This window comes from Oratosquilla oratoria, chromosome 34 (assembly GCF_046742065.1).
Source record: "Oratosquilla oratoria isolate Oo_2021 chromosome 34, ASM4674206v1, whole genome shotgun sequence".
NCBI lineage: Eukaryota > Metazoa > Arthropoda > Malacostraca > Stomatopoda > Squillidae > Oratosquilla > Oratosquilla oratoria.
Window position 1 is genome coordinate 24,637,274 of NC_134810.1, and position 13,262 is coordinate 24,650,535.

General features: G+C 42.1%; 1 protein-coding gene across 1 annotated transcript; it reads left to right on the plus strand.

The window, feature by feature from the left end:
- Window positions 1-1,350: 1,350 nt before the first annotated feature.
- On the plus strand, window positions 1,351-12,802 carry LOC143018360 (uncharacterized). The gene is made up of 3 exons (XM_076173720.1): window positions 1,351-1,554; window positions 10,672-11,341; window positions 11,502-12,802. Exons 1-3 carry the CDS (start codon window positions 1,351-1,353, stop codon window positions 12,800-12,802), a joined length of 2,175 nt encoding a protein of 724 aa, XP_076029835.1.
- The last annotated feature ends 460 nt before the right edge of the window (window positions 12,803-13,262 follow it).

Here is a 13,262-nt window from a genome sequence, read left to right on the forward strand (position 1 = left end):
GATGATTGCGGTCGTGGAACATTGAAAAAACATCCTTGCGATGACAGGCCGGGATAAATGGTCGGGGTTTCCTTGTAGATATGTCACACCACACTGGTGCGGGAGTATTGGGAAGATGTCGGAGCTGCAAGGAGGATGTGTTGTCCAAGCGGAGGTGATGGAGTTCTTCGTCGTTAGTCTGGGATGCTGCGATGAGTGCGTAGTCGATGCGTCGGTGATCAGGGATGACGCTACAGGTGATCCTGGATAATGAATCAGCTACATGGTTATCTTCTCCCTTGATATATTCGATGTGAGTATCGAATTGGGACAGGAATGACAGCTACCGAGAGACTCTCGGTGAGTGGTGGTCTGATACCCTATCCAGTGCGTTGGTGAGAGGCTTGTGGTCGGTAAGGATAGTGAATGGACATCCTTCTAGAAGGTAGATAAAGTGTTTGACAGCCGAGACAATGGCCAGAAGCTCTCTATCAAAGGCACTGTAGAGCATTTGGGAAGTTTCCAGTCGTTTTGGAGAAAAAAGCGATCGGCTGGAGCTGTCCGTTGACCTTCTCTTGGAGTATCACACCTATGGCTGTAGAGGAGACGTCAGTAGTGAGGTTGGAGCATTAGCCACCGGGTAGGACAGGCGGACGACGTTTGCCAATTCAGCCTTAATCTGCCTGAATGCTCGAGTTGATTCAGGAGACCACCTAACAGGTATGACCAACCGCTTGGAATGGTTCTTGGCGAGGTCGTTCAGAGGTGCAAGTTTGGCGGCTGCATTGGGGATGAATCGGTGATAATAATTGACAATCCCTAGGTATTGGGGTAGCATTTTGACGGATGATGATTGCGAAAAGTCGTCAATGGTGTCGACGTTTTGAGGGAGGGGGAGGAGCCCCTCTGTTTACATGAGGTGTCCAAGGAAGTAGAGTGATGATACTCCTAGAAGGCACTTTGATGGATGTATCCTGAGGCCGTAATCTGACCGGAAGAGGAGGCGGAGATGGTGGCGGTGTTGTTCGTGATCGTCAGAGGCCACAAGTATGTCATCAATGTCAACGGTGACGAAGTGGAAGTCTCTGAGGGAAAGTTTGGGCTGCACTGCGGAGGCCAAAACGACATCATTCTCCACTCAAAAAGGCCGAAAGGAGGGACAATGGCTGTTTTCTAAACATCCTCTGGTGCTACAGGAATCTGGTGGAATGCCCTGGCGAGGTCGATTTTGGAAAACACCAGCTTCCCGTGGAGCTTGAAGTGGAAGTCTTGGAAATGTAGAATGGGGTAGCGGTCGGCCTCAGTGATGCGGTTGAGTTGGCGATAATCATCACAGGCACTCCACTGGCTGGGTGGTGTCTTGGGAACCATATGAAATGGCGATGCCCAATCACTCTCAGAGGGGCAGATGATGTCCTGGTCAAGAAGTTCTTGAAATTCTTGCTTGGCTACTGCCAACTTCTCTGGGGAAAGGCGTCAAGGCTTGCTGCAGACCGGCGGATCGGTTGTTTGGATATGGTGCACTATGTTGTGGGGGCGTGTAGTAGTGACCTTGTATGGAGACATCAGGTGAAGGTAAAGGAAGTGACCTGGGTAAAGGAAGCGACCTAGGTAAGAGGAGATGACACTCCCACAATATTAGATCTGTTACTAACCAAAGAACTAGGCATCATCAGCTTGAACTGCCTTTGCCTAATAGGAAAAAGTGACCATATTACAACTGAATTTTAGCTGGAGGATTAGGAAATGGAGCCAAGGAATGAATCATACAGGCAAGGGAGACTTAATTTTAGGGAAGTAGATTACTTTAGGTTGAAAAAAATTCTTCGAAGAAACAAATTGGGAGGACTTCATGAATACCACAGGAATAAAGAGGAAATGGGAAATTGTTCTTGACATTTACAACCTAGGAGTGAATAAACATGTGCCAAAAACAGGATTGGTTTAATGAAATGTGTGTGATTGCAAAAAATGCTAGGGATGTAGCTTGGGGAAAATGAAGAAAAGAAGCAACAAAACAAAAGAAGTTTACAAACAAGCTAAGAATGACTATATCAGAATTCACAGGAAGAAAGCAATTTTGAAAGAGGTAAAGTAGATAAATGCAAAGATGAACCAAAACTGTCTTACAGGTTCATATATGACTTGAGACACAGGGAAAAAATCACCAAGTTAATAGTAGATTGTGATGTCTCTGAAGAGGCCTCAGCTCAGGCAGAAATAAAGAGAAGTTTTAAGAGTACAATTTTTTGGAGAAAAGAGAAGTGAGGGAAGTGCTCAATCTCCTGGGATCATTGGGTGTGACAAAAGCCTCAGGGCCTGATGGGATCTCAAAATGAACACTTAAAGAATGTAGGGAACAACTAGGGGACAAGATCCACAGTCTTATTACATGTTCTTTGAAAGAAGGCATAGTGCCAATTGATTGGAAAAGGGCAAACTTGGTGCCAATTCACAAAGGCCGGCATTTGTTTTTCAAAGTTCACAACGAAATACGATCATTCCGCACAAAGTTCAATTCACACAAAACAGGAGAAGAGGCGAGTTCCACTCCGAGTGGGACTCCTGTACAACGCCTTCACGCAATAAGTCGTCAACCAAGGATTGGGCTATTAGCCGATGAGAGCAAGGCAACCTGTAAGAGGGGATGTAAACAGGATGAGCACCTGGCTGAAGATCAATTCTATGAACCACACGATCTGTAACACCTAATGGATCACCAGGCAAAGCCAAAGCTTGACGGTGGGTGACTAACAGTTCAATGAGACGAGGCATCTCACCAGGAAAATCAATCTCGCTTACAAATGTGGCAAACGCAGAGGCTAAGTGAGCAGGGTCACGTGTTGGAGGAGACTGTAGTACAGAAGCTACCCTTAGCTAATCTAACCTGTCATAACCTAAACTCAGCCAACCTAATATAAACCTTAGTTAACCTAATGTAACCTCAGCTATCCTAGCCTAACCTTACCTATACTAACCTAACCTACCCCAACCTAAATTAACCTAAGGTATAAACCTGACGGGGACGGGGGACGGAGAGGGAGGGCCCGATTTAATGAAGCGGCCTTGCTGTGGATGTGCTGTGTCTTGCGACACTGCTTCTGACCCAGGGCAGTGGACAAGGTGCAGGGATGACCCGTCATTCAGGAGGTGCTAAGATAAGAGGGAGGGTGGAGGGGTGTGGAGTGTATTCAGGGATGGAATGAGTGGGAATGATTTTATGCTTTTTCTTTTTGGCTACCCCCCTTATAAGGGGGAAAAAGCCTTGGTATATGTATGTATGTATAAACCTGACCTAACCTAATTCAACCTCAGCTAACCTAATTTGACCCAACCTCAAGTAAACTTTATATATATATATACATATGTATATGTATATATATATATATATATATATATATATACATACATACATATACCAAGGCTTTTTTCCCCCTTCCAAGGGAGGTAGCCAAAAAGGGAAAGGCATAAAAACACTCCCACCCATTTCATCCCTAAATACACTCCACACCCCTCCCACCCTCCCTCTCATCTGAGCACCTCCTGGATGACGGGTCATCCCTGCACCCTGCCCACCGCCCTGGGTCAGAAGCAGTGTCGCAAGACACAGCACATCCACAGCAAGGCCGCTTCATTTAAACGGCGACCCCCCCTCTCCGTCCCCCCTTGCATATAAGGAGAGGACGGGGAGAAATCCCTTCGGGCTGCATCAAAATTTACTCACGCATACTACCCCACCCCCCACCCCCCCGCCCATTCCTCCTCATGCAATCACAACATCATCCATATACAACCATTCTCCACTCACCTCTGTCTTCCGTCCTCTCCCTTCCTTCCTCAACAGACATTCCCCTCTTCCCCAAAGCCCCCTTCACCCCATCCATCCACCTCATCCTAGGATGTCCCCTCATGTTCACTCCCTCCACATCTGCCTTCCATACCTCTTTTACTAGTCTTTCTTCACTCATTCTTTCCATGTATCCAAACCATCCTAATATTCTTTCATCAACCCTATCTCCCAAATCCTTTTTCACCCCTGTTCTCCTCCTCACCTCCTCATTTCTCACTCTATCTAGCCTAGTAACCCCCACCATACTTCTCAGACACCTCATCTCAAACACATTCAAACTCCTTCTCTCTTCTTCTCTTATGTTCCACGTTTCTGCCCCATACAGTGCTGTTGGCACAATCACTCCTTCATACAGTCTCCTCTTAGCATCCATTCCCAAATGTCTATTCCTCATTACACTCTTTAATCCACCAAGGCATTTACTCGCTTCTCTCAATCTACATTCTACCTCCACCTTCACTCCACCTTTTCCTGCTACACTTGCACCCAAGTATCTAAAACTATCCACTTCCTCCAGTCGCTCTCCCTTAATGTTCACTTCCAGTCTACTGCCACTTTCACCCCTTGTACATCTCATCACCTTACTTTTACCCACATTTATCTTTAGCTTTCTTCTATCACATACTCTCCCAAACTCTGCCACCAGCTTCCTCAATCCCTCCTCTGACCCTGCCACAAGCACAGTGTCGTCCGCAAACAACAGCTGGCTCACCTCCCACTTTTCTCCATTTTCTTTAACCATCTCCAATCCCTGACCCACTACCCTAGCATTCACCTCTCGCACCACCCCATCCATGTATAAGTTGAACAGCCAGGGCGACATAACGCATCCTTGACGAAGTCCCACCTTTACTTCAAACCACTCACTCTCTCCATTTCTAATCCTGACACAAGCTCTACTACTCTCATAAAAACTCTTGACAGCTCCCAAAAGCTTTCCTCCTATCCCATAAATCTGCATAACCTCCCACAGTGCCTTTCTGTCTACCCTATCATAAGCCTTTTCCAGATCCATAAAAGCCCAAAAAACATTCTTCCCCTTTCCTATAGCTTTCTCACATATCTGTCTTACCACAAAGATCTGATCTACACAACCTCTACCTGTCCTAAAACCACACTATTCCTCACCAATTACTCCTTCTGTTCCTCTCCTAATCCTCTCAATTAAGATCCTCCCATAAGACTTCCCTACTACACTTAACAGGCTAATCCCTCTGAAACTACTACATTCACACTTGTCCCCTTTTCCCTTGTAAAGAGGAACTATACAGGCACTTCTCCAGTCCTCCGGTACTCTACCCTCTCTCCAGCAAACATTAAATAACCTCACCAACCAGTCCACCATCACTGAACCTCCCTTTTTCAGACATTCTGCATGGCATCCATCCAGACCAGGTGCCTTACCTGCTTTCATCATCTTTACAACTGCCTTCACCTCATCCTTCCCTATTTCTCCTCCATTCTCCTCACTCATCACTCTCATTTTCTTCGCATTTCCCACTGCAGCTATCTTTCCCTCCCTATCCTCCTTCACATTTAGCAACTCCCTAAAATATTCTGCCCATCTTCCCCTTACTGCCATCTCTTCCTTTATCATCTCTCCATCTGTACCTTTTACCTTTTCTTCCCTACTTGATTCGCCTCCTCTTCCTCTCTTAATTTCTTTCCAAAACATCTTTTTATTACTTTCAAAATTTTCTGTCATACTCCTACCCCATTTCACATCTGCTCTCCTCTTTGCCTCCTTTACCTTTTGCTTTACTTCTCTTTTCTTTTCTTTGTACTTCTCATATGACTCCCCCGTCCTCTTTTGTAACCAATCTGTGAATGCTCGCTTCTTCTCTTCTACAACCTTCTTTGTTTCCTCATCCCACCATTCACTACCCTTTCTTCTATTTCCCCCTGTCCTTCTTGTTCCACACACCATCCTTGCACACTTTAAGACTCCCTCCTTGAACCATCCCCATTCCTCCTCCACACCCATCTCTGCTCCATCCTTTACTCCCTCCCACTCCTCCTTCAGCTTCTTTTCGTACTCCTTCTCCTTTTCCTTTTCATTCAAGGAGTTCACTCTAAGAACCTCCCTACCTTTTGTCCCTTTCCTCTTTCTCCATCTATCCTCCACCCTCAGCTTACTTTCCACCAAAAAATGATCTGATATTCCCCCACCCTCTCCCCTTAGCACATGTACATAGCTTAACTCTTCCTATCATAATCCTATTTACCACTACATAATCCATTAGCGCTCTATCTACCACCCTTCCCTCCACCACCCTCTCCCATGTGTACTTATGCTTGACTTTCTTCCGAAACACTGTATTTGCTATCATCAACTCTCTTTCTAGACACATTTCCACCATCAACTCTCCACTACGATTCTTTCCTGGAACTCCACACTTCCCAACCACTCCATCGATTGGACCATTTCCCACCCTAGCATTAAGGTCTCCCAGTACTATTACATTGACATTTCTTCCTAAACCCTCTATGCACTCATTTAAATCTTTAAAAGGCCTCCCTTTCTTCCACGCTCTTCTCACTGCCGGGCCCATATGCACTTACAAAGACCCACTTCTCCTTTCCCAGTTTCACCTTCATCCACATTATCCTTGAGGAAACCTCCTTCCACTCCACTACCTGTTTACCTATCTCCTCACTTACTAGAATAGCCACCCCTTCCCTCCCTCGCCCTCTCCTCACTCCTGATAACCTCCCACTTACACTCCCAAACTTACACTCACCCTTCCCTTTCAACTTAGTTTCACTCAAAGCCAACACATCCATCTTTCTTCTCACAAACATACTACCTATCTCTTCCCTTTTACTCTCATCTGTACCACATCCACGCACATTAAAAGACCCAAACCTTAGGGTGCTGGCCCGAGGCCCTCCAGCACCCCTTATGCCTTCACTTTTCTTTTTAGGTTATATGCCCCGTGCTACAGGGAGAAGGATGCCTAGTCCCTCTCCCCATCCCTTTCTTCTCGCCTCTTACGATCCAAGTGGGAAAACTTGGTGGCAGTATTCTTTTCCCCCACCACAGGGAATTCCCCCATCACAGAAAGAGAATACTCAGAGAAATGGTACAGGACAGCAACAAGGGGTTGGGGGACAGCATAACGGAGGGACAGTCGTAGTATAAAAGTGTCATCATTTCTCTATGAACAGAATTTCTTCTATCATAGATAAAATGATGTGTGGCTCTGGTCCGTAGGGGCGCCCCATATAGACCCTAAAGTATCGACTGCATGCTACTTTGCCTCAATAACAAGCAGCCAATACCAATAATATATCATATATATATATATATATATATATATATATATATATATATATATATATATATATATATATATATACATATAATATTTAGATTTTTATATATATATATATATATATATATATATATATATATATATATATATATATATATATATTATAATATATATATATATATATTATAATATATATATATATATATATATATATATATATATATTATATATATATATATATATATATAATATATATATATATATATATATATATATATATATATATATATATATATATATATATTATATACATACATATATATATATATATAATATATTATATATATACATATATATAATATATATATATATAATATATATAATCCTGCGCTTGTGGCAGGATCGGAGGAGGGATTGAGGAAGTTGGTGGCAGAGTTTGGGAGAGTATGTGATAGAAGAAAGCTAAAGATAAATGTGGGTAAAAGTAAGGTGATGAGATGTACAAGGGGTGAAAATGGCAGTAGACTGGAAGTGAGCATTAAGGGAGAGCGACTGGAGGAAGTGGATATTTTTAGATACTTGGGTGCAAATGTGGCAGGGAAAGGTAGAGTGAAAGTGGAGGTAGAATGTAGATTGAGAGAAGTAAGTAAATGCCTTGGTGGATTAAAGTGTAATGAGGAATAGACATTTGGGAATGGATGCGAAGAGGAGAGTGCATGAAGGAGTGATTGTGCCAACAGCACTGTATGGGGCAGAAACATGGAACATAAGAGAAGAAGAGAGAAGGAGTTTGAATGTGTTTGAGATGAGGTGTCTGAGAAGTATGATGGGGGTTACTAGGATAGATAGAGTGAGAAATGAGGAGGTGAGGAGGAGAACAGGGGTGGAAAAGGAGCTGGGAGATAGGGTTGATGAAAGAATATTAGGATGGTTTGGACACATGGAAAGAATGAGTGAAGAAAGGCAAGTAAAAGAGGTGTGGAAGGCAGATGTGGAGGGAGTGAACATGAGGGGACATCCTAGGATGAGGTGGATGGATGGGGTGAAGGGGGCTTTGGGGAAGAGGGGAATGTCTGTTGAGGAAGGACAGTAGAGGACAGAGGACAGGGGTGAATGGAGAATGGTTGTATATGGATGATGTTGTGATTGCATGAGGTGGAATGGGCGGGTGGATGGGGGGTGAGGTAGTATATGTGAACAAAATTTGACGCACCCTGAAGGGATTTCTCCCCGTCCTTTCATTTTATGCAATGGGGGGACGGAGAGGGGGGGTCGCCGATTTAATGAAGCGGCCTTGCTGTGGATGTGCTGTGTCTTGCGACACTGCTTCTGACCCAGGGCAGTGGAAAAGGTGCAGGGATGACCCGTCATTCAGGAGGTGCTAAGATAAGAGGGAGGGTGGAGGGGTGTGGAGTGTATTCAGGGATGGAATGGGTGGGAATGATTTTATGCCTTTTTCTTTTTGGCTACCCCCCTTGTAAGGGGGGAAAAGCCTTGGTATATGTAATATATTATATATATATATCTGTATATATATATATATATATATATATATATATATATATATATATATATATATATATATAACCTACCCCAATATAAACTTGGCTAACCTAACCTAGTTTTAGCTAATCTAAACTTACCTTGCCTTAGCTAACTTAACCAAACCTGTTAACCTATCCTAACATCATGTAACCTAACATAACCTCTGATAGACTAACCTAAGCAAACCTAACATAACCGAACCTGAACTGCAGTTAACCTAACCTAGCTTGGCTAATCTAACCTAACTTCAACATAATGTAACCTCAGCTAACCTATCCTAATATAATCTACCCTAACCTAACCTGGCTTTAGATAACCTAACCTTACATAGGCAAATCTAACCTAGCCTTAGTTAACCTATCCTAACTTCAGCTAGTCAAACCTAAGCTAGCCTATCCTGATCTAACTTCAGTTAAAATAACCTAACCTAACCCAACTTAACCTAAGTTACATTAAGCTAACTACCTTAACCTTAGCTAACCTGGCCTCAGCTAACCTAATTCAATCCAACATAACCTCAGCTAACCTGGCCTAAACCTAACCTCATTTAAACTAATTTAACCTTAGCTAACCTAACCTCAGCAACCTAACAACACCTAACCTACCATCACCTCAGTTAACTAAACCTAATCTGATCTAACCTTATTCTAACCTATCCTCATCTTATCTAACCTAACATAATGTAAACTGATTTAATCTACGCTAACCTAATGTAAATCAAGTTAATTTAACCTAACCTATCCTTGGCTGACATCAGCATAATCTAACCCAACCTCACATCAGCTAACCTAACCAATCCTAAATAACCTCACATACCTAACCTAAACTTAGCTAATCTAACCTAATCTCCTCAGCTAACCCACCCTAACCTAATGCCAACATACTCAAACTACATTGAACTAATATCAGCTAATCTAACCTAAACTTAATATAACCTATATCCTAAGCTCAGCTAACCTAACTTAGCTGTTCTAACAACAACACTATTTTCAACCTAACATAACCTATACTAACCTAACCTATACTATCCTAAACTAACCTCACCTAGACTACCTAATCTTATTTAACCAAAACTAACATAACATGACCCTTACCTTACGTAGCCTCACTTAACCTAATCAAACAACTCGGTCCCCTAAGCGATGAAACTGAGGGTGCTTGTCAGCATGTTACATCAACAACAAATTGCAAACAAGTTTGAAGAAAGCCACGTTTTCCATGGATGATATGCTGATCAGTCTTTAATTTTGAGGATGTGGTCTTTTGAAGTCCGGATATGACTGTGATATCATTCCCTTTAGGGTATCCTAGTATGCACATGACATATCTCCTAAACATTTCTTGCCATAGTAACAATGACTTATCTTAGGGCAAAAGCTTCATTGCTTTTTTACAATACAAACACACTCAATATTACATGTTTCTCTCACTATTCAATGGTTCGATATCTGATATTTTGTTTATACAATCTTTTTGAAATGATACCACTCACTCATTTTTCGATGTAAGTGCTCAATTATACAATTGCCAAACCGTAAACAAATGCACCACTATCATAGCACCATCCATGCTACTCATCAATTTCAGGACCATGAATCTTGGGTAGTGGGTATTGTACAGGTCAACTGAGGGACTAGCAGGGCTGGTTAGGTTCAGGCATGCAATATTGTTGAATGGAACTGGGTTGCAGTCACTGTGGTGTTTGGGTCTGCTGATAACGCTGAAGTCAGCGATTATTACCCTTTCTGGGGAAGGTGGGTAGTTGCCCCAGTGTTACCCTTGTATATTATCATCATTATTATTATTATTATTTTTTTTTTTTTTTTTTTTTGGGGGGGGGTCTGCTTTACTCACAAATATGTTGAGTCCAGGAGGACCTTAGTTTTAGGAATGGCTATTGCTCCCTTATTTGGTTATCATTCATGTCATATTTGAGATTGCCTTGCTAGTGGTGGCTCCTCAGCCTGGTTAGGTTAGGGAGGCTATTTCAAGCACCTTTTTCATTACTCTATCTCCCTCAAGACAACAGAATCCCTCTCAAGAAAGGCAAGGACAATATTTGTAAACTTGCATTCAGGACACCTTGATATTGATGCAATGTATAATATCTTCCTTGAGTATGTTCATCATTTGATAGCAGAGTATGTACCAGTTACTACCAGGCTTCATAGTGGTCCTCCATGGCCAGTCAAACCTCCTTTATCTCTTAAAAAAGCTAGATCTTTAATGTGGAGTAATTATAAAGAAGTCCGCTCACAAATTGGCAGAAATTCAGTTGAAGCTGGAGAAGCTTTACATCAATTTCTGCAAATCAATTACCAATACAAAACCTTTGCCATTAACAAACAGTCAGAATATGAGCTTTCTTTGGTAAATGACATGGTGCATAACTCTAAGCTTTTTCATGCCTATATTAGGAGAAAAAAGGTAGCAAGAGTGGGTGCAGGACCTTTAAAATCTCAAAGCGGGCAGATTGTTAATGAGGCAATTACTATGGCTGATATATTTGCCACAGCTTTCGCATCAGTGTATATACAAAATGTCGAGGCTAACCCATTACCTCATCAGGTTCACGGAGGTACAATAGGGGATCCTGATATATCGCAAGAATCGGTGACTAAGGCAATTGCACAGCTTAATTCTTTTTCAGCCATGGGACCAGATGAAGTGCACCCTTATTTTTTAAAGACCTGTATTGAACAGTTATCTTACCCATTAACACTCATTTTCCAAAAATCATATGCAACTGGCCGTCTACCAGCTCCATGGAAAACATCATTTGTTGTGCACATTTTAAAGAAAGGTTCCCGTGCAGATCCATTATATGTATAGACCTGTATCATTAACATCAGTTGTGTGCAAATCCTTAGAAAGAATACTTGCTAAACTAATATATGATTACATTGAGGAAAATAATCTGTTAACACATGATCAATTTGGTTTTCGCCCTGGAAGATCTACCGAAGATCAGTTATTGATCACGTATGATGAAATTACTCTGGCACTTGATCGTGGAAAAACAGTTGACTTGATTTTATTTGACTATTCCAAGGCCTTTGATGTTGTTAATCATGACATTTTGTTGGACAAATTGATAAACCTAGGGATTACAGGCAAAGTTCTTTTCTGGATTAAAGATTTTCTTACAGAACGGGTAATGAATGTTGTTGTGGCACATGCTAAGAGTTCACCTAAGCAGGTAACCAGTGGAGTCCCTCAGGGATCAGTTTTGGGGCCTCTACTCTTCTTGCTGTACATTAACTTCATTACGTCAAATACCAGGTCTCCTACTAAGATATTTGCCGATGATTTGAAGCTGTATGTTAGTATTGAGGTATGTTCAAAAGAAGATGCCTTAACTGCAGTGAGAAGATGTCAGGTGGACATTGATACTCTCTACCATGTATCTGAATCTTGGGGACTTGCACTCAATCCAGCAAAGTGTGTTGCCATAAGGTTTACCAGAAGCAATGCTTTTTGGACAGATTTGGTAGATGTTCATTATCATGTCAATAACGTATCTATTCCATTTCAGGAATCAGTTACGGACTTGGGTGTGTGTATTGATAACAAACTTAAATTTCACCAACATATTTCTAATATTGTACATAAAGCAAGTGGAGTATCAACCAGTATTCTCCGATCAACAGTTAATCGGCAAGACTCTTTTATGCTTCCCCTTTTCACCACACATGTGCGTCCTTTGCTTGAATATGCATCCTCAGTTTGGAACTTGGGTTATGTAGGAGATGTTAGACAGTTGGAGTCTGTACAAAGGAGATGGACAAGGGAGATACATGGATTGGAGGGTTTGGATTACTCGCAGCGACTTAGGACTCTTAACTTATATTCAATTAAAGGGAGATTACTTAGGCATGATATAATTAAATGTTGGCATATTTTCCATGGGAAACTAGCAATTTCTCGTGATGACTTGTTCCCTCGACCCTTGTTGAGTAGCACAAGGGGCCATGACTTCAAAATTGGTCACACCAGAACACAAGTAGAAGTACGGAGAAGGTATTTTAGTATTAGATGTGTGAATCTGTGGAATGAATTGCCAGCAGAACTTGTTAACTGCAGTGATATTGATGTGTTCAAACGAGGTCTTGCAGCTTATCTCGGTGATATATTATTTGATTATATTGCATAAGGCAGTACCAATCGACACCTTGACACAGCTCCATGCAATGTTGCTGCTTATGATACACTATCCAGCCAGTTGCAATTAATATATAAAGGTCATGTGTAGAATTATGGGCTGGCGTATCAGCAGAGTGCGGCTTCCTTGCCTACATCATAAGCTGGATGAGGATGGGAAGCCCACCAGGTAAGAGAACCAGGTAAGAGCAACAAGCCACCTTGCTGGAATTGTCTCCACCAGCCTCACCACAGAGTGGCCAATTCAAAGGACAACCACTTTAAAAACATAAGAACATAAGAAATAAAGGAGACTGCAAAAGACCATAAGGCCTACACTAGGCAGCTCCGTATCCATCACCACCTGTCATCCCCATCCATAAAGTTGTCTAATTGTTTTTTAAAACAACCGATAGTTTCAGCACTTACTACATGGTTACTAAGTTTATTCCATTCATCGACCACCCTATTAG

Excerpts from the sequence above, each read along its gene's own strand:
- LOC143018360 (XM_076173720.1), top strand. The coding sequence starts at position 1,351 with ATGAAATGGCGATGCCCAATCACTCTCAGAGGGGCAGATGATGTCCTG. Across the intron at positions 1,555-10,671 it reads TATGGAGACATCAGGTGAAG|ACAACAGAATCCCTCTCAAG; the intron begins GTAAAGGAAGTG and ends ATCTCCCTCAAG. Across the intron at positions 11,342-11,501 it reads CCCTTATTTTTTAAAGACCT|TTGTGTGCAAATCCTTAGAA; the intron begins GTATTGAACAGT and ends CATTAACATCAG.